Genomic DNA, 24,844 nt, shown 5'->3' with positions numbered 1-24,844 from the left:
TCATGGATGTCCTGGCTGATAACCCAGTGGATTATCCTTGTGTCTGTGCTAGGTGGCCTGAAAAATTGGTCTGGATATACTTTGGCATTTCATCACAATGGTTGTGGTGAAACCAGACATGGCTTCCCATCTGCAAAAGGAAGTTTTAACACCTGTATGAGGTGGAGAGCTGTGTCTGAAGAGACTGTGGCCTCCAAGTTAACACAGCAAGGGTGGTAATGCTGCATGTTCAGTTTGTCACTGATGTCCAGCCATCTAGTAAAAAGACTTCAGTATCTGCCTTCTCGCGCATCCTCCTCCCAAAAATGTGAAGTAAACTGCCTATGGTACAGTAAAAGAATGAACTTTGGTAGCTCTGAGGAAAAATAAGGTCCTGCTTTTAACTAGGATAAATGTTTTATTTATGTGGTAGTTGGGCCCTGCAAACAAAGGCGCACCAACTTACCAAGGCTGCTGGTGTCTGCAAGAACCAGAAATAAGTCCATCAGGGACAGATGCCTTTGACACCAAATGACCTTCTAGCTGTGTCTGCATGTTAGTTTCTGATACTGATGTCTCTGACTTTGGAAGCCTGCTTCAAAATAATAATAATTAAAAAAAGCCATTGATCTTTTGTCGATCTTTTTGTAGGCCTAAACTGGGGACCAAATCTTTGCATGTGTGGGATTTGTGGTCAGCATGTCTGGGCAGTTTCTTTTTCTCTCTCTCACTTTTTTTTTTTGTTTTTTTCTGCTAAGGAACTGCCAATAAGAACAGCAATTTACAGTGCATGTTTTGAGCGTGTGAGATTGATACTGAGAGAAAACATATGAAAGCAGCAGTGAAGGTCTTTGTTAACCAAAAAAATCAGTCTTAAACTCCAGTATAGCTGTAGAGTCTGTATGTTTTCAGAGACATGAAGGGCACTTTACATGAGCAAACTATTACGATTACCACTTGAAAGTATAAATGTCATTACTTCACCAATTAAAAATTGCACCAAATGAGTCTTTGTGTTGATACAGCACCTTAAACATTTTAAACCTGTACAGCCATGCAAAGGAATTTTTTCGGGTCTCCACTGAAGAAGTGGCCTGGTGAACCTAGTCAGCAGTGTGCCGAGACAGGGAATCCTGATCCCACTGCTGACACTGACTGCCTTCTTGGCCTCTGGCAAAACGTGAACTTCACTCCTGGTTTTCTGACTGCAAAGTGGGGCTTGTGATGCTTTACTCCCTACCCTAAAGGGCTGCAGTGAGAAATAATTAGTTGGTGTTTGAGAAATGCTCTTAAAAGTGCTTCTGGAAGTTCTTTTTGGCTCATTGTCCTAAAGCTAAACCTCTACGTTATTGTCAGCCCTTTGTAGATGGAGAAAGCGAAGCAAAAAGTGACATCTGATGAGACTGTTGTGTGCAGCCGTTCCTGTGTGTGGCCACATCCCTTTGGTCCAGTTGAAACTGGGAATTGTCCAAAGTTGCAATATTTTTACATATACATTAAACCAAACTACTTGTTCTCAGTTAAATTCATTTCATTTAGGCTTTTAAATCCAGCAGAACCACAAAAATAACATGGTATTAGGGAAAACCTACCATGTGGTGTATTTCCAGTTGCTTGCCTACCTTTGTTTCCTGCTTGGTACAAGGGCAGCTTTTCCAAACCTGTTATATGTGACTGATCTACATACTGGTTAAGCCTTGCCGTAGGTATATGTGGCTGTGAGTTCAACTGGAAATGCCAGCCTGCCTCAGAGTAGCATAGGGCCTACAGTGTTTAGAAATAGGTTTATCCTGAATAAAGCAGAAAGACCATCTGTGAATGGTCCATCTTTTGACATATCGAGCCATCTCTTTGTTTTAATGGACTTGCTTGGGTTTGTGCTTTTTGTCCTTTAAAGATTTATTAACTCTAGTGCGAAAGATGGTATTTGGGGAATGAAGTTTCACCTGTGTTTTCTAAAATGTGTTCATTAACAGGGTCCCTGTCGTAGAGAAATGGAAGACACTTTAAACCACCTAAAGATCCTGAATGTCTTGAGTCCCAGGGGCTTTCATATTCCAAATTGTGACAAGAAAGGGTTCTACAAGAAAAAGCAAGTAAGTACAGAGTCTTGATCGCTTCAGTGAACGCACTTCACCTTTACTGCATCTTTCCTGAAGAATCTTTCCAGTAAGGTGTATTATGTATCATTTTACAGAGGAACTGGTTCACTTCCAGTTTTAGGACCTGATCCCACAGTGATGAACCTTGTCAAGTGGGGACAGTGTTTTTATTTTCTGTTGGTCATGACAACAGATTCATTTGAGAAACTTCATACCTAATCACACATGGGTTGGCAGGTGTCCTATATACTAATGCCCTTTGGTTTAAAAAAAGCAGTGCCTCTGTAATAACCCACAGAGCTAATGTTGCAATCACCATATGACTGCAATAGATCAATGCTTTGAATTGTAAATAGCTGCTTGAGATTTCCTAGAAAAACTGCACTGGATCATATTACAAAAGGGAACTTGAGAAAGGTATGTATCTGTCCTTCATGTGCTACACAGATTGCTTCCAAAATCCAAGTCATGTTATCGTGAAAGCGATACATCTAGTAGCTACTCCACAGTGAATATGGCTTCTCAGCTCTCTTTGGTTCTGGGATTGTGACCTTTCTTGACAAATGCAGACCTAAACTGCCGGTATTTATGCTTCAGTTGTGTAAGGTTGAGCTATGGGCAGCATTCTCCATTCAGTGCTGCCCTTGGAGCTCGTTCAGTAACTTGGGGAAGTGCAAGACGTGCCAGGTTCTTTGCTTGGTGTGCACATCCCATCTCATTCCAGTGTTTATTTCATGACCTACCTCCAAGTGTGTTTCTTGGTATAACTCCAAAATTTCCTGAATTCAGGGATTTCTTTTAAGATTTTCCTCAAGTCCAGACCCTCTCTAAGGACAGATTTTTTTGTGGACCATTTTGTCTCTCCCATTTGGGTTTACACGAGTCAGCCTCTCTGTCCCTGGTAACCAAAGGAGCAACTGACTCTGTTACTAGCTGATACGGTTTGTTGGTTGGAAGCAAGAGGCCAACCTCCAACCAGGCAACCTTATTTTAGGAATGCTATCTCTCCATTTTTTGGCTTCCAACTTTCTTAGGAACAGTCTTTCCCTTTCGGATATTCCCTGGAGCTCTGTGTTAAGCTGGCAGTGTCAGGTGGGGTGTTTGCAATAGGGGTGAGGTTTCCAGCCTTCCTTTCTGCCATCAGCTGAGTGTTAACTGTGCTGTTTGACCTTTGGTTCATGCTGCTGATCTTGCCAACTTTTCCTCGATCAGGTGGTCGCAACTCCTGAACAGGAACAGAGTTTCTTTTTGTTGTCTGGAGTTTTAAGAAGCCAGTGTCATTCATGTCCTGCCATGTGTAAAATAGCAGAGAGCAATGCTTGCATCTTGGTCTGCTTTTGTTCAGAAAATACATCTTGATTGCTACGTTGAGTGAGGCTAGGGCTGTGTTCTGTGCCTTAAAAGCATTTGCTTAGCTGCTGTGTAACAGCACGTCATTTAACTGTGTTCAAGGCACACAAGTGTACTGTAGTCCTTCCTTAGGTATTACAGAAGGCCGCAGATTGGTATTTACTTTGTTCAGTAGATCTTTCTTTCATCTGTCTTCAGACTCTGAGGTTTTTGCTTCGTCAGCAAAAAGGTGGTGGTTTGCACGTGGTCTCTGGCATGTGTATGTAGTAAATCAGATCCACGGTAAGCATGTATTAAAGTGCCTTCCTTTAAAGGATGACTGTACTTTAAAGTGCAGTCAGTTCTGCCACTGAGGCAGAAAAAAGGAAATACAGAGGTGGCGGGAGGGAGAAAGAAAGGTAATACACTTACTTAGTCTTTGTACCTGGAAGTTGATTTACGAGAGTAAGGTGTTGGTACAGAGAAAAGACACGCTTCTTCCCTCTGTGTAGTCTGTGCTGCCAGGAGACTTTCAAACTGCTTTAGGAAAGCTTCCTGCGCTTATGCGCAGCAGCCCATCCAGTCAGCAAACACAGGATGAAGGGGCACTTTCATACCTGGCCAGCCTTGTCAAGCATTGTGCCAGTTCACACAGGTCTGGTAGTTTCAGTGGTAGTCTGAGACAACTCGGGAGCTTGTAGGAGATGCCCACAAATGGAGCCTGTATGAGTAAATATTGTACATGAAATGCAGTTGGAGTGCTTCTGTAAATGAACTTCAGTCAACCCTAGGGGCAGGCCTTCACAGGTAGGGCTTACAGAGACAGGCTGCTTCTCACACGAATAAAATACATTATTTCTGGTTTGTATTTGAGTTGCCCTCGTAGAATTAACTCCTAGAAAAAAGTATCGGTTTGAGAAGTGAGGAGTCCTGTCCAGACTGAATTCACTGTCCACAAGGCAATGCAACAAATAAGTTTGGTTTTCTTTTTGGAGCATCAGCGTGTAGGTCCGATATTTCCGGCACGGTGAGCAGGTCTCTAATCTCATTAACAGAATGCTAGCGTATTTTATTAATTTCCTTCATTGCTATTATAAGCAGCATTCAATCTGTAATTCAGTTATATTCTGTTAGACAACAAAATTTGGAATAACAAGTTAGGAAATAGACGGTAAATCCATCAAAGGCATGTGAGCTAGGCATTTTTAATTCTGGAAGCAGCTGCCATAACCACTGCCTGGGATAACATAGATAGGTGTGTGACAGCAGGAATCTGATAAATTATGATCACCCTGGAAACCATTAAAACTCTTTCAGAAGGCGCTTCACATGTTAGTATATTCTGCCTTCCTAGTCACCTACTCTTCCCATCAAGTTGGAAGCAGTCATTTTCCAAGACATTTGTGGATATCTAGAAATTGACTTTTCAGGAACAACTGTAGGAAGTAATTTGTGTATGTGAAACAATTTTAAGAACTTTAAATTTATTTGTCAGGATATAATGTGAGAAATACTTCACACCTTGTGTTTATATAAACTTCTTTCAAATCAGACCTATTAAAATACAGAATTGTCTTAATAACATGTGCAAGGTTGTACTATATAACTGTGGTATATAGGTATATTTATGTGAAGTAGATTGATAGAGGCATGTTTCTGCTTCAAACATAGAAAAAAGTTTTGATGAAATTAGAATTATTATATGGGGAAATTACCAGAATTGCTCCATATTTGTGTACCAGAGCTAGATACTCACCTAAATGTGAGCTGGCATCTTTCCACTGAAAACAGAGCTGGGCTTGGTGAGAGCCAAAACGGCCTGCGGTATATGTCAGTACTGTCTGCAGTCTGTTCCAGGAGACCACAGTTGTAGCTCCACGGAGACCTCTGGGCTGACCGGGAATTCAATGGGATACCATATGCTTTGCTGTGCCCCACAAATGCCTCTGCGGCACTTCTTTGTGGAAGGGAGAGGGGCAGGTGGCATGGAAGCTGGCAGCTGGTGTTCCTATCAGAAGTAATTAATGGCTCTACCGCTTGGGCAGTTTTCCAGCTTTTTTGGATTTCTGAAGTTATACGGAAGAGCTGGGCACAGCCTTAAAATATATGTGGAGTACAAAATGCAGAAGAGCAGATTATATATATAAATATATTTGGTTTTTTCCCATATGAGCTGCCCACAGCCGCTGTAGGGAATGCAAGCTAGCTGCTTCACAATAAGAGCATCATTTTTGAATTGGAAGTGGTTTACTATGGGCAGCATGGCTGAGCAGGTAGTACCCTATTGCAGATTGGAAAAGGTAAATTGTTTCCTCACTGAGTGTTATTTCAGCTGTAGAACAATCTAAGGGTTTTGTTTTCCAAATGGGTCGTCAAGAGGAAACAAAATAATATTAGTAGTAGGGAAGGTGTTCTTGAAGACTTAACTTCATGTTGTAGCTTATTCCAAAAATTGATTATGCAACTTTAAAAAGCAATCAAAACCTCCACCAACATGAGATAACTTTAATTGATCATTTGTTTTGAGAGTGATGCAAGCCTATGAATCAGCAAGATTGTGTAACGTACTTCTAAAAGGGGAGGCTGTGTTACTATTATTAGCAGAAGTGTAGTTTCACTGCCGGAGCACCAGGCTGGCAGCCAGAAGCCCTGTGCTCTAATTCAGGCTCCATCTGTGCCTGATCTCTTAGGAAAAACAACTCAAGAAATGCTGCCTCAGTTTCCTTTTATGTAAAATCTAAGTTGTGCAAAGGCTGCTGTTCATGAATTCCTCAGTTTTGAGCATGAAGAAATTAAGGCATTAAATGTTAATACCACTTAAGCTAGAGTCCAGTCCAGTTGCCACCAAACTTGACAGAAGACTTCTCACTGATGTCACTGGACTTTGAGCAGCCATTCTCATAAATCCTGGAGAGTAACATGCAAGCCCTAGTCAGGCTTTTCAGACAATAAACATAAGTTGTAAAACTTAACATTTAAAGATTTAGTACAGAAAACCAGCCAAACAAGTAACTAGAACTCAAATGCAGCTAACCACGTAGTTTAGCAAATTATTAATGTGGCTGTTCTCTTGGTAGGTTTGAACTTCTTCACCCTCTCCTAAAAATAGGCTGATATATGCTCTAAGTTTGATCTTGTCATCCTGCTGCCGTCCATTTGCATAGGGCTAGTGCGGAAGGACTGCAAATGCAGCGGAGGCACTGTATTATTTCTGCATGGGGTTTGTTACTCAAATATATCACAAGGGTAGATTAATTTGCCATTATGGTGATTAGCATTATTTCATTTACTCTAAAATAAACAAGACGGAAAGTTGTTCAGAAATGTGTGTCTAATGTGTGATCTGCTCCCATCTCTCTTGCAAGTTTCTAGTGAAGGCAGTCTACCCTATTCTGTGCTGCCACTAATGAGTTGGCTCGGGGGCCAATGTGCTGGTGCAGGCTGTCCCAGGAGTGACACATATTCACAGTTCTGTCTCAAATAGCACCCTTTCACCTGGGGTCCTGAACTAGACATGGAAAGGGTCAGCCCACTTTGGGCAGCGTGTGAAGCCCAACCCATACTTGATGTTTCTTTGTGTACTTGCACAGGGAAAAGACACTTGGCTTTGTGAGCCACTACCATACACCCACATGGGAGATGGGGACACGACTGTTAGACTCTAGAGAACAAGCAGTTGAGTGGTAGCGGCAAAATTTACCTGACTTGTACCAGCCTGAACCTCTGAAATACTTGAATTGCTGTGAGTGTGATCTCAGAGGCAGCGTTTGTTGTGCTTGCATGATGGCCTTTACAGTGCTGAGGGCCCTAAGTGCCTTCAGTCTAGCCTGTCTCCCTTCATGCTGGTGATGCAACAGCTGAAACCTCAGTCTTTGGAATGGTAGGTGTCTTTGTGTCACAGCCTTCTTTGTAAGTCTGTCCTGACTGAACAGCCATGTCTGTTAACATTTGGAGCAAATCCTGTATCACCAGATCTCAAAACCTGAGCTGACGTGAGGGCTGTGTCTTGGCAGTGAGGTTGACCATGGCATACCTAGTGAGGTAATCTCTGTTCTGGGGACACATGTCTTCCAAGTGGGTGCAAGCCTTGCAGGTCCCAGGGGTTCACAGTACGTAACTGCCCAGGGTTGCATACTGAGTGCAACCTGCAGCATGTCATCTCCTTTAGTTTTTACTGTTCTTGGTTCCTTGGGGAGAGCATGATTTACTTAGTACCTGCTAGAATTTATAATACATTTTTACTGCATTGCTCTTTCTGAAGAGGTTTAGTGTCGTTGCCTGTGGTAGCTTCATGTTGGTCAGCATTGCTGGCAGATTCCACCAGGCAACTTCTAAAGCTGACATAGGTTATAGACTAGTATATAAGCAACCTTATTTATCAGAAAATACACATGTAAAGTTCTAGTACACCTAGCAGTTGTTAAAGTGATAACTCCATTACAGAAGGATTATGTATCTGTTAGTGTCAACTACATTACGGAAACTCCTCCAGCAGACAGATGCAAGCCCAGGGTGTTTATTGCTGCAATGGCTGTCTTTGCCAGACCTGTGCTTTAGTGTAGAACAGATCTGTTAACTTTCTTTTCCAAAGATGGGTCCTGGTTGTCAGCCCCTACTGTTGCAGGTGGTCCCAGTATTCAGAGGGGGCAACTGTGCTGCCTGATATAACGGAGAGTAGTTCATGAGGCTGTTTCCTGGTAGTTCTCAGAGCAATTATATATAATATGGAGTAATTAGACCCAAAGGGGTTGATAGGCAGAGAAGGTAAGCCTTAATTGTAGTATATTGTAGTGGTAATAAACATTCTGTTTGATTCTGGATATGGCCAGGATATGGAAGTACAGCCATCAAATGAGCAGGAATCCCTGCTACATAACACTCAAGAGCGGAGAAAAGAAAAATAATGCTGACTGGGTCTCCTATTCTGTTTCAGTGTCGCCCATCCAAAGGCCGGAAGAGAGGTTACTGCTGGTGTGTGGATAAATACGGACAGCCGCTTCCCGGGTATGATGGCAAGGGAAAAGGAGATGTCCACTGCTATAACTTGGAAAGCAAATGAGGTCTGAGTGCCAGCTCTTCTGGCATCTGTGCGTGGCTGCTGGACCTCGCAGAGACCTTGGAGGGGCTGGGCAAACACTGTGGACTGCATTGGCGCGTGGAGTAAGGAGCTCTGCCTTCGGTGGCAGATAGGGAGTTGCAGCCTCTGTGGATGCTGCTGCAGCTGCACCCTGCCACCGACTTGTGTCGGGCTTCCTATAGCATGTGTAGGGAGCTCTGAATTCCCACGTAAACCTGCACTATTGATACCCAGAGAGAGAAAAACAAAAGGCACTTCAGAATGGATTCAGGGAGTCTCCACTGACTTTTTAAAGAACGGCCTGTGACCAATTTGATCCCGAAAGATACTGTTTTGTTTTCTTATTTTAAAGAATTTATAGATTGTAAGCTTGTAAAGGTATTAAAGAAAAAAAAAAAAAAACAAAGAAGAAAAAACCCACAAGAATTTAAAAGTTAAGCTTTTTTTACAGGTCTGATGGGAAACTTGTCTTCACGGGTAAAAGTTTTATAAAAATCTCAAAGAACTTTTTAAAGAAACTTATTTCTAAAATAAAGACATGGCTATTTTTTCTGTAAAATATATTATGAATATTCTTTTAGTCTGTATTTAATATAATTGTTTTTTAATAAACTATTTAAATGTAACATGTGAATACCAAATACTACACAATAATTCTAGTGTATACTTCTGTATGCCAAGAAAAAGTAAGGGTATGGAATGATTTACAAATATGTATAGATCCATATGCATACACACTGACCTATTCTAGGCAACGGAAATGAATTTGTGGAGCGAAGGAGGTGTTTTCAGGAGAGATTAAGTTTTGTTATTGGAAATAACTGCAGTTGCCAAGATAATTCTTTTTCTTATTTTTAATTATTTTATTGGTATTCCTAATATACCTATAACTGAATTATGCCACTGGAAAGGATAACAGTTGCACTGAAGCTCTCAGTAAAGTATTTTTCTGTCTGTCCTTCGCTTCAGTTTGTGCAACAGGGCTTAACATTTCCTCCATTTCCTGCTCACACTAATATAGAATAACCGTGGACAAAAAATTGCCAATACAGTACCACCCTTTCTATTTGCTTATTTATTTTGAAAAACTGTACGTCTTCTGTGTTGTCATGGTACACTCTACCAAAGCACATATTCTGTATGAGGAACCCCTGTTTAAAACTATGCCGATGAGATGGGGGGGATCATGGACCGGGGTGTCGAGACCCACACACTTCATTTATGCTCTACACAATTGTTGCTTGTGTTGACTTTGGTAGAAATGATTTGCCTGCATCTAAGCATAGAACAAGAACCATTGGGTTTAAATATTTAAACCATCTGCCATGGTGTTATAGATGTCCTTTTAATTAGAAGTGATACGGTTTTGTTCTGGTATGCGATGCTTTCACATAAGGAAGACTTTGGCAAGTCTGGTTTTGGAGGCTAATTGTTTACTGAACTTCATGACAAATTCTGTATGATGATGAAATGTGGATAAGGAAAAGTGGCCTGTGAAATGTAACATCTCTCTGAAAAGTAATGCCATATTTTGTATATGTATTTATTTATATATTTTATATAAATATTTTATATATTTATATAAATATATAATATATTCTTATATGTGTCACTATAAATGTTTGATGTCACTGTAGCAAAAAGAAGCCATCAGCACTGTAATTTCCTGTTGGGGTGGGGGCTCTGTGGAGACTGGGGGCAGTGGGTTTGCAGCTGGTGGGGCTGGGGAGGGGACACCACCATGGGGCTGAGGAGCCTGTGCCTTTCCTGCCCCATGGATTCCAGCCACCCTCCTGCCTGCCGGCAAATGGCTTGGAACTCTTGGCGTGGAAGGGTTTGGCTATGCGGCTTGCCGGCATAGAGGCAGCCGATGGCCATAAATCAGATGATGAAAGCCTTACCCTGAAATGTATGAGCTGAGTGGCCCTCTGTGCATTTTGCACATCTTCCTGATTTCTATCTAATGAGTTCAAATCATTGTTAAAACTGAAATTATTTAACCTTAGAGTAAGAAAAAGTAGTATATGTGAAGTGATGCTGACTCCAGGCTAATGCAGATTTGCTGACAGATGGTTACAGAAAGCTTTGTGAGGTGAAGATTTATTGCAACATTTTTACTGCTAATGCAAATGTAATGCCTGCAAAGATTTGTTGGCAAAAAAATAAAATGCTGGGCTTTTTTTTTTTTTTTTTAAGTTGTAAACCAGTTCCTTTCAAATACTTTCACACAGGGAATAAAGTTATATATACAGCAGTATTTTGGCATGTAACCATAGATAAGAAAATAAGGGTTGGATTCATGAAAATGAGTATTTTGCTTTTTTTTAATTGCTATCTCGTGAGCCTTGTGGGGAAAAGAAAAAAAAAAAAAAAAAAGCTTCTTGCCAAAAAAAGATAGATGGCTGCCTTGCAAGCCACATTTTGCCAGTAAGCAGAAATGTTTTAACAGGCTGTGGCAGTATTTCTGATTAGTATATTTTGTCAAGTTTTTAAGCTTTTTATGTTTTGCACTACCATTAAAACCAAATAAATACAGGAGAAGCTGGGTAGTAAAGGTGCTTAAGTGATACTAAATTCTCTGATTTCTGCAGTACACCAACTTTATTTCTTCCAAAATACTACATCTTAAGGAACTTGGACCAATTCAAGCAAGCAATCTGTCACATGAATTATTTAACAAACTGCACTCAGCTCCTTTAGTGGTACTAATGGTCTTTGGTATGTAACAGAAAAAACATACGGCCATAAGGGGGGAAGGAAAAAAAAAAGTGATTGTGCGAGTCAGTTTGGTTATTTTGCTTCCAACAGATGTCTTTAAAACAAAGGCTGTGTCTAAAGATAGCTCCCCCCAAAAAAAAAAAACTTACCTGTAACTTAAAGCTTCCCCTTTTTTCAGAAGTTGCCTTCTAAATATTTTTTACAAGCACAGTTGCTTGCACTAGTATTGGATGCTTCCTGTTGTCTATCTGATGTGCCTGGCAGCTGGCATTCTTAGTATTAAATGCAAAATAATGTTATTCACCTCCCACCCACCAAAAAAAAAAAAAAAAAAGAAAACCAACAAAAACCCAACCCCAAAAAACCCAAACCCCATACTCTTTAAAATGAAAATAATCAGTGGTGACTTTTTCCTTTTTGTTTGTTTTTTGTTTTGTTTTTTAACATTCCTATTTCTATGAAGACAAGGGTTCAATTCAATAGACGAGTGACTTGCCATTCAAAGATTTTTCTCATGGCTACAGGAGCCAGGCTGTGATTCAAACAAAAATATTTGTGTTCTGCATCCAAGCAGCAGAATGTGGGCAGCATGAAGCCAATGTGTGGGTCATTATCAGTTCAGGGGAACATCTCTCTCTGTGTGCAGGTTAGCAGTATTTCCTGCTAAGAGCTGCAATGAGTGGAGGACTTTGTTTCTGGTGACAGAAATGGAAGGTATGCATTAGAAAAAATACCTCCTGTTTGGTGCCTTCACTGCCTTTAGCTCAGGTGGTTGTTGTTTTTTTTTTTAAGTGAGCATTTGTCAACTTTTTTCTTACTTTTAACAAGCTCGCTCAAGAATCTCAGGTTATCTGGGTGAACGTTTTGAAGTCTCAGAAAAATCCTTGTAAGGGCTAATGTTATTTACACGTCAAATATTTGCATGGGAAGGCACTACAAAAGCTTAATGTATGTACTGCAAAAGTTGCTAATTTCTTTTTGAGTATATTTCATCTCTAGACATATGTAGCCCAGATTGATGTGGTAAGTATTTATTTTAACCAGCATAATAAATAGTTGCATACATCCCTGTAATTGACCAGAATGCAAGTTAAAGCTGCCTGCAGGCAGCTCTATTATCTTTCAAACTATTTGAGAAAGCTCCCTTTCTTAAATAGGCCTACTGTGCTATAGTCTTTTGAGCTCAGAATATCCTTTTCCACCTTTTTGGCATGCACGCCCTTCAGGGCATAATGTTAGCTATTTGTGCACAAGGGAAGGAGGCTTCAATGAATACCAAAACCACAGAATTAATTAGTTTTTAGTACAGTCTGAACTTTTTATGAGTAAATTCCATAGAAACCTTAACACAGCATATTTCTTTATTGAACTGAGCCCTAAATTTAAGTAATGGTTTTACAAACCTTTGGGGAAATCGTTTTTTGGTATCTCTAGTCACTCTCTAAAACTGTGTAAGCAAGGATGGCTCCACAGAGATTTTCATGTATTAGCAATAGGAATTATATTTAAAGTATGAAAAGTGCTGAGCAATTTTCCTGAATGCCAAAGCATATTAGTATTCCAACTGAAATGTTGATATAGGTAGCTGTTTTGTATATGGTCCTGCAGCACCTTTAGGAGCTCTTCACATCTATTAATTTCTAGCAGAAGAGCATGTTTCCTTCCTGCATTAGAAAGGACCCCTTTTTCTTCCCCCACTCCCTTTTTTTTTCCTAAGAGTTGCAAAAATAAGATCCAAAAAGGGTATCAGACTATTCCAAGGGCAAGCTTTTTGTGGTCAGTGTCAGTAATCCCTTTGTCCGCAAGTATGCAGAATTCATTTTATTTAAGGCTGTTAGAAGAGAAGTGTTCTGGAATGTCCAGTGGACCTGGGTATCTTCTTCCAACTGGAAAGTACTTAACCTTCATTTGATTTTGGAGTCTCCATCCTTGGAGATACTCAAAAGCTGCCTGGACGTGGTCCAGGGCAACCGCCTGTAGGTGGTCCTTGCTTGAGCAAGGGGCTTGGACCACGTGACCTCCAGAGATCCCTTCCAACCTCAGCCACTCTGTGATCCTATGAACCCATCAAGATGTGGTAGCTTGGTGTCCAGAGTTCCAGCACATGAGATTGTCTACGTTATACAGCACACTGTTTGAGCAGATGTTATTTTTTTCTGCTAAAAAGGAGATTTCATGGTAAAATGGCACCTAGTGCAAATTTGTTGTTCTGTAAACCAGAAGAAGTTTTAGTTTTAAAACTCTGCATTTGATATATTATTTCTTCCAGCTCAGATTTTGCAGCTGTAGAAGTATATACACCAGCCTTAGAGAAAACCTCACTGTAAAAACCTTTGCTTTTGATTTTGCCCTGTACATATATTGAACAATGACTTCAAGGCTGAAAGTTGCAGCTGAAAAAAAAACTGGAGACGAGGTATTAGCAGAAGCAAAGGGTAATACTGCAAATCTCAGTTTATCCTTGCAGAATGCATGTCCTGCTGCAGTATGTATCCTGGCTTTCCACTTCTGCTGACCTATCCAAATTCCTTAAGAGCCTTTCTCTCTCATGGCTAATTTCACACCCCTGTTCCCTCCATGAGTGGGGATGGGAAGAAAGTCAGTGAAGTTATTACTGCAGAGAGCAGCTGAGATTTCATCCAGAAAAACCGGGGAAGCTGAAGAAAATGTCATTGAGAAGGACAGTTTCCAACAGCCATGTGTGGTAAGACCTTCCAAAAGTGGGGCAGTGAAGGAACTTGCTTATGAGAGCCAGGCAGAGTGCACATTTCTCTCACTGCCTGCAACTGGAGAGGTGAGGCTATTTTTGTCTGCTTATGCCACGCAGATAATATTCAAGGTGAAGGCTTGTTTCCTACGTCTGCTAGGTATCACATAACTTGCACCCAGTAAAAAAGACCTAACTAACTGAGCTTGAAAAGCTGATTATTGCTTTATCACAAGGGTGCCACATGGCAACCTTCAGCCCTTGGATCCTGCTTTACGTTTCCACAGCTGCTATTGCCCTACGACCAGTGACATGTTGCTGGTTTTCTTTTTCTGTTCCCTTGCTGGGGCTAAACAGTGATGGCTCAGCTGCCAAAACAGCAACAAACAGAAGCTGCAGGCAAAGAGAAAATATGAAAGAAGATGATGATACAGCCAGCGTTTGCTCTAGGCCTCCACAGACATCCCACACTAGGATGCTATTGCAAGGAACCTCAGCCTCTACACATCAGCCCGTTGAACTACAAAGCCCCATCAGTGAGAGAGGAAAAAAATCACATGTCACCGAGGGCATAATTATGCAATTAAAACCCTCGAGTGTAGGCACAAATGGGCTGCTCTTTGTTAGATTAACAGCAGCTGGAGGAGACTGAAAGCAGGAGGAAGACTGCCTGTGCCCCTGCACAGCAGACCTGCAGCGGGGAGGCTCTGCGGGAATAGCCGTGCTGGGAGCTGCGGTTCGTAAGGAAGCAGCGAGGAGCCAAGCGTGTGTGCAAGCCCTGCCTTCCCCTGCACGCCCTCGCCGCTGCTGGGCTGTTCGTACTGCCACTCCGAGGTGGATAATCCGACACAGAGTCTGAAAAGTGGAGCAGAAACTTTCATGGAATGAAACAGCCCAGATCTGGAAGGGGCTGTGTCTGGCTTGGTTCATTTGAGCTTACTTCAGCACTCACGGGCAGGCTTGCTCCTGTGTCCCTCCCGCAGGAGGTTGCGCCTCTCCCCAGGCCCTCGCAGTAGCTTACTTGTAGATGAACTTTGCACCCTGGAGGAGGAGGTAGGTCAAGGGAGGAGGAAAGGAGGGAAAATAAAATAAAGCCCTCTTTTGTTGGCAGAGCTATGGTCAGAGCTGTTTTCGTTACTCAGAGTGCAAGTGCTGGTATGTCTGGACTCCTGCTCCACCACTGTTGTTCTTGGTACTTTCTGGTAATGCAGAACTAACTGGCCATACTCCCAGCAGATCCTCTCCATATTTGTCCCCTCCTGCCTTTACCTTAATGTGACTAGGATATATGGGGTGACATGTCACTGAAAGGAGCCCTCCACTTGCCCCAGCTCTGTTACTGTTGCTCACTATATACCATCTAGAAGGCAAACGTGCTAAATGCAGTCAGATGCTCACACCCCACTTTCCTGTCTGAATCCCTGCCTGATTCTCAATGCAATGTACAACAACTGCATAAAATAGTTGGTCCATAAATACAAAATATCTTGGCAAATAGAAAGCCCAGGGCCTGCTGTGAGTGCAGCCTGGGGAGGTGTTTAGGCTAGTGGTTTATCAGGGAGGTGATAGCTGAGGAAAACTAGACCCACTTCAAAGGTCTTGTCTGAAGTTAGAGACAGGATTTGCCCATTCGGCATGCAACATGGGCTGAGAGTCTAGCTTGGAGTGAGTCACTTGTATATTTTTTTTTTACAGATATTTTTATTATTATGGGTTGTTTGGGGATTAGACATTGGTGGTGTTCTGCAATAGCAAGGTAGTGATGTGGGTAGAAAATGTTTCTAATTCTGCAAAGTCAGTGCTGCTAGGCTGCTGGTAAAGCACAATCATCTTTGGTTCTGAATTTGCAGAAAAAAAGGCTCTGTTTTAGTATTTTGTTGGGGCTCCCATGTAGTAGTGTCTGACACTATGGGAGTTGAGCACTTTCCAAGACTGCAGTAAATGCTGTGACAAGCCTTTGCCATGTGCCATTCTTTACCATCCCACTTTTCTTCCCTTTGAAGAAAGCATGCTATACGTGATGCATTTTCTGTTTGCTTTTTTATTTTGTGATGTATTGGGGACTCTCATTAGCAAGTGCAAGGTCAAAGGAATATATTGGTTTTGGAAACAAAGAGGCTGAATCTTGATGTGCTTAATATCTGATCATTTTGGGCTGGGTCTGTAGAAAGCTGTTCCCTGCCTAAGTTTTACCTTTGCAGAGCATGTGTTGTTACGGTAGAGAAGTGAACAGAGATGCTGGTGAGCTTTCAGTATTAACATTGGCTGCCTATCACCCCCATTTTCTTTCTCTCCCTCTTTCTCTCCCCTTGCCTTCTGCCAGCACTAGCTGCCATGAACGCGACGTCCGTACACCAGTGATGAGCAGTTCTGACTCAGTATAAGCAGAGCCCAGTACTGGGTGACTGTAGGTTGTCTTGGACAGCTTTAGGGGAAAAGGAGGGTAGCAAATTAAGTGCACAGGGCAGTGACCTCATTTCTGTGCTATGAACATTTTGCAGCTGGCGGTAGGCCAGGGGCAGGAGGAGGCATGGCTGGAACAAATCCTGCTGCAGCAAACTTGGCAGGGATTTGGCAGGAAGGAGCACAAATGGGGTAGGTAGGGTTCTCGGATAATGTGAACCAAACATTACAGATGCTCGCCTAAGACCTCCCACTAATTAATTTTTTTAGGTGGGGTAGGAGGAGTGCAAGAGGGTGTGAAGGGAGGAAGCTGAAATAACGAGGAACAGTACATCCCCTTTCCACATCCAGCTGCACGCCAAGTTACCTGAGCTGCTAAGAGCATCCTGAGGCACCTTCCCTGTTTCCCTACTCATTCCCACCATGCTTGGCTTGCCAGCGCAGGTGGGACTGCTGCAGCAGGCACACACTGAAACCAGGATTACCAGCTGACACATGCTAATATAAAAGAGGAAAAAAAAAATAAAAAGACCCTAAAAACAGAAGAAAAACCCGAAACCAAAACAAAGGGAAACTACAGAGCTTTGATTTTTCAACCTGTTACTGAGGCTGATCATAAAAATCAGGACAAATCATAACACGTGGCATCTATGGCCTAAATGCAGCCCAAACTCCTGGCAGCACAGTGATAGGGGAGATGAAATTTGCCTGCTTCACCTCCTTGCATCAGTCCTAATCCCAGTATATGGAAGAGCCTGGCCCAAGGCGGACAGCCCATCCCAGAGCAGCTCAGCAGAAATCTGTGCTGGTGAGTCCTGGCAAGATGTCACACGAGGCCAGATTGCAGATAAGGAGGCACCCATCCCCTGTTGCGTTCAGCAGGAGGTAAGGAGCTAAACCCCTCTAAGAAATTGGCCTGTCAAGCCTGAATGCTGAACGAAGCAACTTCTGCTCCTCGTACTTAACATTTAAAGGAAAGAGTTCCCCTGAAACCTCCTCCCTGTTAAAGACTGCTTTCTTGCAGCTAGGACGGGAACCAGCCTCCCTGCAAAACACTGGAAGCAGCTCTCCTCAGGATTGCTATACTGCAGACAGAGCATGCTATTAATAATTATAAATGTTAGATATATAGATATACAACAATAGATATACAATGATCCCAACAAAAAGAGTCAATTTATGCTTTTTAGAGAGCAACCTTTACACAGAGTCGGTGGGGTGAGAGCAGCCAGAGTGCTCTGTAGCATGTGCCGGAGCTGCAAGTGTATGATTTCCCCTCCTTTCCTCACCATGGTCCCTTGGCAATGCTGTGCGACAGTTGTTCAGCGCTGGCCGCACTCTGGGAAAGACACCGAGGCTCTGCCCGAATTTGCTGCTGCTTCATTATTTTGATACAAAGATTGCCAAGCATTTTGACATAGTGAGTGTGGTGGTGGAACACAGTTTTAGCTGGATCTCGCCGTAGCTCATTACAGAGAGTGTAGACCTTGGTTATTTGTAATACCAATGCCATTAACTGCTTTTGCAGTGCTTTCCCTGGGAAGATCTCAAAACACTTTAGAAAGAAGCTCAGTGGTATACCCATACTATAAATCCAGGGCAGTTTATTAGACCCCAAGTGGATCAGCTGATATTGACACACAAATACAGCCAACATACTTGCAGCAACCTTGGTGTGCGATGCCACAGAGCCGTGATACAGAGAGCAAAAATCTCTACCCTTTGACTTTGCAGTTTCTACAAGCCGCTTCCCAGTTCCATGTAAAACCCAAAGCTTGTGCCAACAAATGGCAGGAGGATTTGATGCTGTTTCCCATTTTATGCTGTTTCCCTCCTGCCAGGCTCTTAGAAAATGTTTTCACTGCCCTCTCAGGCTGTTTTCTCAGGCAGGGTTGGTGCAGCCTGTTTCCCCCTCTGAGACTTGCTAACTCCTGCACCAGTTTCTTCATGGACAAAACCAGCTTGAAGCCGGCAAGGGCAGTCACTTGTTTTCTCTCTTTTGTCTCTGCAACCACTAAGTTGAAGGAACATGTAGGGAGGGAGGGGGACCGCCATCCCAAGCCAAGGGGACCTTCTTTGCTTTGGGCAAAAAGTCAGGCTGGGCTTTTCCACAGCCTCCCTTTTTATAACCTCTGACTTCTGTGCAGGAAATGACTCTTTCTAGTCTCAGCCTTCTCTTTTAAACACACAAATACTGCTGCCGTGGGCCTTCCAGCGGAGAAAGGCATCCAGCCCTCCTACCCAGAAAACCTTTTAAGAACTGCAGTGGAGGCTGCTGCTCTGCCCAAGGCAAAGGCTTGCAGAGCATGGCCGGGGTTGGAGAGGACAGGAGAAAGGGACAGGGGCAAGAGAAGAAAACTCGTTGGAGGGAAACAGTGCCATGAGTTCAGGAGGCAGCTTTGCAAGAGGCACCTTTTCCTCTGCGCTCCCACCTGCTGCAGCACTGTACTGCTGAGGTCAGGCTGCCGAATGGGTACACACGCAACACAAGGGACACGGACATTATTTAATATCTCATTTAAATATTTAAAAGACCGTTATTTAATAGCTTATCTTAAATAACATGACAATGGCAACACCTGAACAACTTCCACCTGTCAAAGGTGGCACAGAACATCCTGTTGTGTTTTACTGTTTATCTGGTGCATACGTTTGGAAAATAGAAACAAATACTGTTGCATCAGGAGCTTCAGTATATAATCAAGGTTTAAACTTTCTTTTTTAACAAACAGATTGACATTGAAACAGAGCTGCAAAAGCAACATGATATACAAACAAACCAAGTTTTAAATAAGTTTCTAAGTATGTTCTCTAACAAAAGCTATTTTTTAAAATTCATTTTACATCTATAAATACATAGTATAAAAATGCAAGTTTACAAGCCATTTTTCCCAACAGAGTTATGCCACCTAAAGTGTTAAGTAGCAACATTACTCCAGCATAAGATGCGTACATTTAAGAGCAATAATATTAAGTATTTACATATAAAGTTATGAAATGTTTGAGGATATAAATTAGTAACAACACACAGAGATGAAAACACATGTACTGTGAAATAAATAATTCAACAGCTTTACATAGGAGGGTATCCATAATATTATACAAACAAAATATACAAGATTGTAGGACTTGATCTTGCGCTAGCTTTTATCTGTCACTCAAGCATCTGAGTTATCCCAGTGCAGTGAAAAAGCTACTTTATGGGGTTATTTCTATGCCAAAAATCAGATGCACAAAACTACATTACTGAAATGGCTCCTGACAGAAAAGTCTCTTGACTGGATCAGGCCCCACAAAAAACTCAGTGTAAATGAATGTGTTTAGTTTTATTCTTGTGAGTTGACGTACTGTTGGCATTCTGGGTCTCCTTTCATTTCTGAAGAACCAGGAATTCTTCTTCCAGTTTTTGGATAGACACACCAGCATCCAGCCGTCTCTCCATCCAGTGAAGTTTCACACTAGAATATTATTAGCAAAACAAAACCCACAGTAAGTAACTGTAAGCAGGAGATTACCTGTGAGCTACTGCAAGCAGAGGTGTTGGACAGAACTAGGATCAGAAGGTAGGGACCTGCCATGCACAGACTTGTTCTGAATGCAGTGGTCCCTGCTCTGACAGAGCCTCTGACCAACACGCTTGGTTAAGGAGCCCTGACCCAAGCTCAACTACCACAACAGCAACTTCAGATTTACATCAGTTTGCTCACTGCTTGGTAAACAGCAGGATAAAACAGCAATATCTTCCAGCGTGAGAACCCAGAGGAAGGCAGAGTATACAAGCTGGTAGGGCGAGAGCAATGACTGGACAGTCTGGCTCTTCACACAAGGACGCAAACAGTACGGTGTGTTGTTTTTTTTTTCTTGGGGAGGGGGTTGAACAGATTTCTGTATGTGCCTGATCAGATCCCAGCTTGCAATGTTTGTGAGTCACACAGTGGTGCCATGCCCAAAAACAAGGAGTCTCGGTGACACAGATTTATGCAGACCTACTAAATTTGTGTGCATGACTGGTGGTTACAAGGGTGTGGCTTGAGGTTTGGAGCTTTAGTTAGGTTTGCAGATTACTCTCGGCATAACTTGCGATGGCTTTTTTTTTTGAGGCTATAATGGAAATGGGCATATAACATAATCCATAGGCAGCACAAATCAGTATTTTTCTTCTGCTTTCAGAAGGCTAATTTTGCTCCAGACAGTTCACACCACCTCTGTGAGTTTTTCACCACTTGGGAGCTGAGAGCTGCCTTTCTCCATAGCACTTATTATACACTCAATGGGCTTTGCAGGCAGCATGGTGGATATTATGAATTAATGTCAACTGGGAATATGTTAAACACATCATGTATATGGAGTTTGATTTGGGCTGGAAGCAGATAGGGTTAAAAGATTTTGGAGAAGGTCTTTCGTGCACCTGTTCTGTGAATGGAAAAGCCTCCTGCCTCCATTGCTGTCAGCCCACAGCATGTGGCTCACTTTTAAGAGAAGAAGGACAAACCATCTGCTCCCACTACTGACTATCCCTGTTTTCACAACCTGCTTTTCCAGCAGCTGTAAAATGGTGAGTTTGGGAGCAGAGGGTTGTGAAAGGGTTGGCTGTGTCAGGATAGTCACAGCACTGCTGTGAGCAGACAGGGGAAAAGGCACGTACCTGTTTGCTGTGGTAAAATCCATTCTTGTTGCAGTTGGGCAAGTAGAATTTGTAAATCTCCCCTCCGCTTCTCTGCTGAGCCTTTGCCAGTTTATACAGGGCTCTGTAGAGCTCCTTCTGACAAGGTCCCTGCAGAAAGACCACACAAAGGTTGTCAATCCCCAAATCACAAAGAAACCAGCTAAACAAAAAGTCATCAGTATAAAGCTAGCAAAAAGCTGAAAATACTTATTAGTCATATAATCTGCACCAGGCTGCTTTGCATGTAGTTTTTACTTGCTTCAGTAGGAGCAGAGCCAGAAAACTCTGGTGTCGCATTTAGGCCTTTGTTTTTATTCTTTGAGGTATTTTCTGTCCTCAGAAACATGAGGATTTAAGTCCTTAAATTGCCACACAAGGAAATTTAACCTGTACTAAGTAAACACATGACTGCTCAGAGGGTACAATCTCTCCTGTTATGGGGAGCTGCACGTTAGGAGGCTGGTGTACGTGAGACTAGCCACGTTTTCTGGGTTGCCATGGCCCTGTGCTCTGTTGATGTATGGAGAATAGGTGCAAGACATATATACATGGTGCAAGAACAAACATCTGAATGTTTGTTATCTTTTGTACAGGACAGAGCTGTTGCCAAAGCAGAAGAGAGCACTCCTGTGGCTCGGGGACCCAAACTCAAAGTGACTGGAACTGGGGGTGAAGAACTGCTTGCAACAGTCACTATTTTCACAAATTGCTCACCGTTTTTTTTCGAAGTCACAACTGCCATGCATGAACAGTACTTAGCGAGTGATGGAGGAGGAGAACAAATTTAGAGTGAAAATAATCACACCCTCTGCTTTTGCAGGACCTCCCCGTGTCAGCCCCTCAAATAAGCAGTCCTGTGCAAGTCAATGGGCTTATCTGTGGCTCTGGGGCAGAAAAGCAGAAGCCTAAAAATCGCAACTGGAGCTAACAGCTCTTATGTATAATAGCTCAAACTAAATCCATGATTAAGTCCTGTTCTGGATGTGGAATGAGACTTCCTAGGGTGGAGTGGTGGTTAGAAGGTTTTTGCCTTTTTTTTTTTTTTTTTTTTCTTTCCTATTTTGCCTGTGACCATTATGAAACTGGGCTTCAGTGCCCCTCCAGCTTAGCTCCGAGCTGTGGGTGTGCTGGCGGCCTGGGACTGGCCAAACTGTGGTTCTCTGGTGCCCTCAAGTGGAACACGGACCTGCTTGCAAAGGCTCCACACCCCTGTTACCCACTGTGATTTTGCAGTGTCGAGGGTAAACACTTTAATTGCTAAGCTTTGTCTTATTATATGCATCTACTTAATAGTGTTACCTTGTGATCACAAAGAAACACATTTTGGTTTGCATTGGTGTTTCACCAATAACTGTGTGTAAGGATTCCCTTTTATTTCACTGAGCATGGGACCCAGTGACAAATCCCTTTTATTTTTTAACTAAAACACGCAAGGAGTCCAAGATTCTAAAATGAGCTCATGGAAATTAAGCAATAATCTGATAGTAAATGCAGATAAAGTTTCAGCCTCTGCATGGAGTCCATGTAGGACATATCTGATGCACACCTGTTTTTATCGGTCCTGCCATATTGAGGTTTTTTTTGGTTTGTTTTCAGGATTGCTGTTCCTCAAGCATCTGATGAAGGCAGTCCAAAAGTCTCTTTGCTGGCTACCCAAAATACTGACATCCCAGTGTCACTGCTAGAATGTCATGCACATTTTCATTTTGTATTCTGAATCAATGACATCTGCTGAAATTGTCTCTGAAAGGTTTGCAAAGAAAACCCACCTGCTCTTTCCATTTCTGGAGTTCAGATAGTCTCTTTGCTTTCATGTTTTCATATGCAGTGATGGCATTCCAGGGAATGGGCTTGTCCTGGCTTATGAGAGACATCAGCTGATAGTTCAGCAGTTGATCCTGTGTCATTTCAGCGCTTTCCAAAGACGTATCATCAGGTTCCATGGAGTCTGGAAAAGAATAACGGTAAAGGTGAACATCTTCAGTGAACTTTTGCATTTATTTCTCCAAGTTAAAAAGGTAAAGAAAAATCAGAACAAACAACAACAAAGTAATCTCTTAAGACAGATACATTACAGTAGCTCTTGCAGGAATAATAAATTACATGTGCAGCACAGGAAATCAAACTTTTGTCATAAATTAACAGGAGGACACTTTAGCTATTCTCTAACAAGTTGGGTTTTTTATGATCCTTTGAAATCAGTCTAATCCCAAAGATGATGCTGCAGCCAGTCGGTTAGAAGTGAAAAAACTTTCTTGACCACAGTGAGTTGTAGAGACTTTGCTAAGTGAGGAAAGACTGGAGTGAAACTTGGCATCAATTTGGAATTATTATTTTTTTTTTCCAGCACGTGTTTCAGCTTTTACTCAGGAGAGGAACTGCTCCAGACCTGACCCCGTGGCATCCTATACTTTGTTCCATGGCTTGCCTGACATATAGGAAGGGATAGCAATTCACAGGAGCCAGCGGTAGCCCACAGTGTCCTGCAGCGGATGCAATAACAGGGGACTGGCAGAAGCCGTCTGGCTCTGGCTGCTGATGGGCCGCCCGCCAGTGCCTACCTCGGTGCATGTGAGCTCTCCTGCTGGGAGCAGCAGAATGGCAGGGACTCATCATGGGATAGAAGTTGGACATGTGTCTAAGTTGTTGGATCAAGGCTGTTACCAATCATCCAATGGCCTAAAACCCACCTGCTTTTCTCTTGGTAATGGATAAGAAAAAAATGGGGTGGAAAATTGAGGAGGGAAAGAAAAAACCCAAGGCAATAACAAAATCAAGTCAAATACTAGACTTTCTTAACTGCAGGAGGATTAAACAATCAGCTCAGCCACTGTTCTCCCCCTCCCAAGTGCAATCGGGACACTTACTGCCACCAATGGCCATTGTTACACTGGGTCAACCATCATTTTTGTAAAGCTACTGAGCTACCTTCATCACCACTGCATGCACACAGCAGTCATGATGATGATGACAGCAACAATAATAAAAACAATAAGAAGTAAAATAGTGAAGTAACACTCTAGAAGTTCCTGAAGAAGTAAAATAGAAGTAAAATAGTGAAAAAAACCACGGAAGAGGTAAAATAGTGAAATAACACTGAGGAAGTTCCTGAAGAAGTAAAATAGTGAAGTAACACTGAGGAAGTTATTCAGCAGGCAGTGAAACAGAAGAAGCAAACCGGTGAAATGACACTGCAGAAGTCCCCTTAGAAGAGGTAAAATAGTAGTAAAGCAGCGAGATAAGGCTGCCGAAATGCCTGCCGGTCACCCAGCACCACATGCCCGAGCCCCCCGCAGCCCCGGCGGGGGCGCAGCTCCCGCCCCGCCGCCCGCGCTGCCCCGGCCCCCGCCCCACCCCCGGCCCCGCGCCCCCCGCCCCCCGCGCCGTACCTGCGGGCTCCGCCGTGCGCGCCCCAGCCGCCTCGCCGGCGGGCAGGCAGGTCCCCTGTCCCCGCAGCAGGGCGGAGAGCGGCCGGGGGTCCCCGGGGGGGCCGTGGCAGCGCAGCCCCTGCCGGCAGCGCGCCGTGTAGACCCCGCAGGGCTGGCCCGGCCCCAGGGCGCAGGTCTGGCAGCAGCCGCAGCCGGGCGGCCGGGCGGGCTCCGGGCAGGCGGGCGGCACGGGGGGGCAGAGCGCCAGCTGCTGTGGGGGGCAGGGGGCGCAGCGCAGCGGCGGCGGGGCCGCCCCGGCGGCCGGGCGAGGGCCCAGCGGCGGCGCCAGCAGCAGGGGCGGCAGCAGCAGTGACAGCAGCCACCGCAGGCGGCTCATGGCGCGGGGGCACCGCGGCTCGGGGGCGGCTCGGCCGGCGGAGTAGCCCCAGGGCGCTTCACGTACATTCGGCTCGCCCGGGCCATTTATACAGTGCT

The 24,844-nt window shown here is 43.4% G+C and overlaps 2 protein-coding genes across 2 annotated transcripts in view; one reads left to right on the top strand and one right to left on the bottom strand.

The window, feature by feature from the left end:
* IGFBP3 (insulin like growth factor binding protein 3) overlaps window positions 1-8,903 on the top strand; it is a 14,464-nt gene extending 5,561 nt beyond the window's left edge. Inside the window, exons 3-4 of the mRNA XM_080382092.1 lie at window positions 1,956-2,075; window positions 8,344-8,903. Of these exons, the coding sequence (XP_080238218.1) occupies window positions 1,956-2,075; window positions 8,344-8,469 (246 nt within the window). The 3' untranslated portion in view covers window positions 8,470-8,903. The remainder of the gene's footprint in view (window positions 1-1,955; window positions 2,076-8,343) is intronic.
* IGFBP1 (insulin like growth factor binding protein 1) lies at window positions 8,816-24,844 on the bottom strand. The gene is made up of 4 exons (XM_080382093.1): window positions 24,371-24,844; window positions 22,751-22,929; window positions 20,961-21,089; window positions 8,816-19,773 (listed from the first exon to the last, which is right to left on the bottom strand). The coding sequence occupies exons 1-4, from the start codon at window positions 24,744-24,746 to the stop codon at window positions 19,642-19,644; spliced, it is 816 nt and encodes a 271-aa protein (XP_080238219.1). The 5' UTR covers window positions 24,747-24,844; the 3' UTR covers window positions 8,816-19,641.

This window comes from Falco punctatus (genome assembly GCF_963210335.1).
Source record: "Falco punctatus genome assembly, chromosome: 4".
Lineage (NCBI taxonomy): Eukaryota > Metazoa > Chordata > Aves > Falconiformes > Falconidae > Falco > Falco punctatus.
The sequence above is the reverse complement of the archived record's forward strand: the minus strand, read 5'-3'. Positions and strand labels throughout refer to the sequence as shown.